This window comes from Nestor notabilis, unplaced genomic scaffold (assembly GCF_000696875.1).
Source record: "Nestor notabilis isolate BGI_N333 unplaced genomic scaffold, ASM69687v1 scaffold13563, whole genome shotgun sequence".
Lineage (NCBI taxonomy): Eukaryota > Metazoa > Chordata > Aves > Psittaciformes > Psittacidae > Nestor > Nestor notabilis.
Window position 1 is genome coordinate 1,777 of NW_009920735.1, and position 1,779 is coordinate 3,555.

Here is a 1,779-nt window from a genome sequence, read left to right on the forward strand (position 1 = left end):
TCCAGGAAAGCTTTGTCCAGAAGAAAGCAGAAACTTCATGGTGGTGTGTGTCTGGTTATTACTCTTGCTGTAACTTCAGGTTTTTGTATTGCAATGACCTCTCGATGCTTTGGGCAACAGCATTTCAGTGGCACACTAAGAATATGCTAGTCTGGCAGTTTTGGCTGTAGGCTGTAGGAGCAATAATTCAGCTCTCATGTGGCTGCTTATGTCCATCCATCTCACCGTCTGCACCAGTGGAGGCTCTGGGGAAGTCTGGGTGCTCCCTAGATGGTCATCTTTGGTTAAACTTGGAGTTAGGAGCAAAAGTTCCCTGTGTTCACCGAGGGCTGCTGGGAGGAGGTGGGTATTTCTAGGGTTCTTCAGAGCACCTTAATAGAATAAAGAAAGTAAATAGCTAAACTAGATAGTGTGAATATTCCTCCTGCTCCCTTTTTCTTTAAATAACACCTGTTGCATGTTTCAGCATAACAGTTTACTGCACCGATACCATAATAGATCTTCCAGGGCAGACATAGGGGGATGACTGAAACCACAGAAAGGGAGAAGAATGAGAAGACAAATGCAGTGATTCAGGATGTCCTCATGGATTGGTATGAGGAAGTAGTACTTGTAGAAATAAGTTCCAATAAACAGCACAGATTTGAAAGGGAGGATGGATTGCTCATCCATCACTGTAACCATGAAAGAGTTGCCCTATCTCCTTTCCATGTACTTAATACAACAAAACTTGGGGGTGGGGGAGAAGGCTCCTGGACCTCTGTTATTTTATGGACATAGCGTGTTTGACGACTGGCTAGTGAGAATTAAACATGATGCTAAACAATCTCTCAATGTGGTGACAAGCTATTTTGACAGAAAGCAAAGTGACAGGTTTTACTGGATGATGGTGGTTGCTGTTAAGTAATGTGAGCATGTATTTTGAAATCTGCTTTTGAGTCATCCTTTATTATAAGGCTTAATGTGTGCAGGTACTTGTGCTTGATGTATCTGTCTAATGGCATCACTCTTGCCTGTGGGATATAATTGGCTTTCAGAAGATAATTTCAGAGTCCACCCTGGTTTTGTTTGAACAGCATGAACGTTTGAACAAAATGAATGTTAAAGCTTTTTTCCCTGGCAGAAATTCACTGCCTCAGTGTTGCTGGGATCACTTGCAACAGCAGTTTCACTGCATGAGTTCAGAGTTTTGCCCCTGGTATCTTCCTTGTGTTTAAGCACTCAGGCTTCAGCATGTGGAATTTGCCAGTGTAAGTCCTGCAAAACCTCTGCCACTTGTTTTGATATCTTGAGAAGGAACAAGTGATGTGTGAGGGTAGTTTTTTGCCCCTTTGCTGAGGGATAAGCTTTACATTCTTGAATTTTACTTACTCACTGCTTGAACATAAACAGACTTCTGTGTTTTCTGTTGAGTGGCATCATGTGCACGCTGTGGTGAAACCGAGTTTGTGGACCAGATGTGGATTTACAGTCAACTTGAAATATCCCATTGCACGTTAAGTTTCCTGAATGTGTTAAGTACTACTGAATTTGAGGGCAAGAGACTAAAGGTCAAAAACTTGTCCCTCTTTTCTCCTCATCTGTGTTCTTGATGTGGCTTTCAAGATTGTTCAAAAGCACATGTTTGCAGGCACCATTGTTATTAAATATGACTTTTTTTTCTGAGCTTCCTCATGTAACCTCTATCAAGTGGGTCACACTGACACTCACAGTAATGAGTCACATCAACAGTAAATGCAAACCATATGGCTTTCCCCCCCCCCCCCTTCTTTTACCACA

At 42.2% G+C, this 1,779-nt stretch overlaps 1 protein-coding gene across 1 annotated transcript in view; it reads left to right on the forward strand.

Moving 5' to 3' along the window:
* The first annotated feature begins 522 nt into the window (after positions 1-522).
* METRNL (meteorin, glial cell differentiation regulator-like) overlaps positions 523-1,779 on the forward strand; it is a 21,652-nt gene continuing 20,395 nt past the window's right edge. Inside the window, exon 1 of the mRNA XM_010010829.1 lies at positions 523-593. Coding sequence (XP_010009131.1) covers positions 523-593 — 71 coding nt within the window. The remainder of the gene's footprint in view (positions 594-1,779) is intronic.